We start from the raw sequence: 1,340 nt of genomic DNA, 5'->3' as shown, positions 1-1,340 counted from the left end.
GCGCCCGGCGAGGCCGCCGCGGGCACGGCCGCCTACTCCCCGGCCCGGCTCGCCGGCATCTACGCGCTCGTGGCCTGGGCGAGCGCGCTGACCAACGGCATCCTGCCGTCCGTGCAGGCCTACTCCTGCCTGCCCTACGGCAGCGCGGCCTACCACCTCTCGGCCACGCTCGGCGCCGTGGCCAACCCCCTGGCCTGCACCGTCGCCATGTTCCTGCCCGGCAGGTACGACCCGGGGCCCCGGCCGCTCGCTGCGCCGGTGCTGGGGGCCCTAGCTCCACACGCGGTGAGCGGAGCTGGGGCAGGCTGGCGGCGGGGTTTACGCCGTTGGAGGGCTTAATGCAAACCTGCTTGCTTGCCCTGGGACCGTGGGGGGTCGTCGGGCCCAGACGGCGCCGGTCACCCGTGGCGTGTCTCCTGCAGGTCTCTCGCCCTGCTCGGGGCCCTCTCGGTCGCCGGGACGGGATTCGGAGCCTACAACATGGCCATGGCGGTCATGAGCCCCTGCCCCCTCCTGCAGCGCTCGGCCTGGGGAGCTGCCCTCGTCGTAAGTAGTTGTGGCAGCGTCTCGTTGCCCGCCGCCTTCCCCCCTCCCTGGGGTGCCTCGTGCGTGCCCCCCAGTCTCCGACCCAGAGCCACAGGGATGCCCCTTCTGTGCCCGCAGGTCGCGTGCTGGGTGCTTTTCACAGGCACCCTGTCCTATGTGAAGGTGATGACCGGGGTGATCCTGCGGGGCCGCAGCCACGCTGCCCTGGTGTGGTACGGGGCGACAGAGCAGCTGGGGTCCCTCCTCGGGGCGCTTCTCATGTTCCCCCTCGTGAACGTCTACAGCTTCTTCCGCTCCGCCGACTACTGCAGCCTGCAGTGCCCAGCCTGAGCAGGGCCCTCGCTGGGCCGGGGCACCCTGAACCCGGGCGGGTGCAGCCCCCCGTCTCCTTGACCGGCGGTCCGTGGCGCAGGGCAAAGAAGATGCCAGCCCGGACCCCAGCCCCAGGGAGCACTGTGGGTCCAGCTGTGTGCCGGCTCCCCTCGAGCCGGGGGCGGTGGGAGCCCTCCCCGGGGCCGCGCAGCCGGCGCGGAGCAGGGGGGAGCCGCCGGACCCCTGCGTGCCCTCGTGCACTGCCGCCCGGTTGCACCAGATGGAGCCACAGGCTCGGCGAGAAGGCCCCGGCGGCTCCCAGCTGAGGCCGGGAGGGAGCGAAGAAGGGCCTAAGTCCCTTGGGGCGGTCATGCGCTTGGGGGTCTCCGCCTGTGGCAGCACCTCATTAAAGAGCTGGGCCCAGCCCTGAGCTCATGGCGTGTCTGAGCCCTGTCCCTGTCCCACGGACCGGGCTTGACCGC

At 72.2% G+C, this 1,340-nt stretch overlaps 1 protein-coding gene across 1 annotated transcript in view; it reads left to right on the top strand.

The window, feature by feature from the left end:
* The window catches only part of SLC52A3 (solute carrier family 52 member 3), a 2,034-nt gene extending 1,158 nt beyond the window's left edge, over nt 1-876 (top strand). Inside the window, exons 2-4 of the mRNA XM_019510030.1 lie at nt 1-224; nt 423-546; nt 664-876. Coding sequence (XP_019365575.1) covers nt 1-224; nt 423-546; nt 664-876 — 561 coding nt within the window. The remainder of the gene's footprint in view (nt 225-422; nt 547-663) is intronic.
* The last annotated feature ends 464 nt before the right edge of the window (nt 877-1,340 follow it).

This window comes from Gavialis gangeticus, unplaced genomic scaffold (assembly GCF_001723915.1).
Source record: "Gavialis gangeticus isolate Ggan-Ray unplaced genomic scaffold, GavGan_comp1, whole genome shotgun sequence".
Taxonomy (NCBI): Eukaryota; Metazoa; Chordata; order Crocodylia; family Gavialidae; genus Gavialis; species Gavialis gangeticus.
The sequence above is the reverse complement of the archived record's forward strand: the minus strand, read 5'-3'. Positions and strand labels throughout refer to the sequence as shown.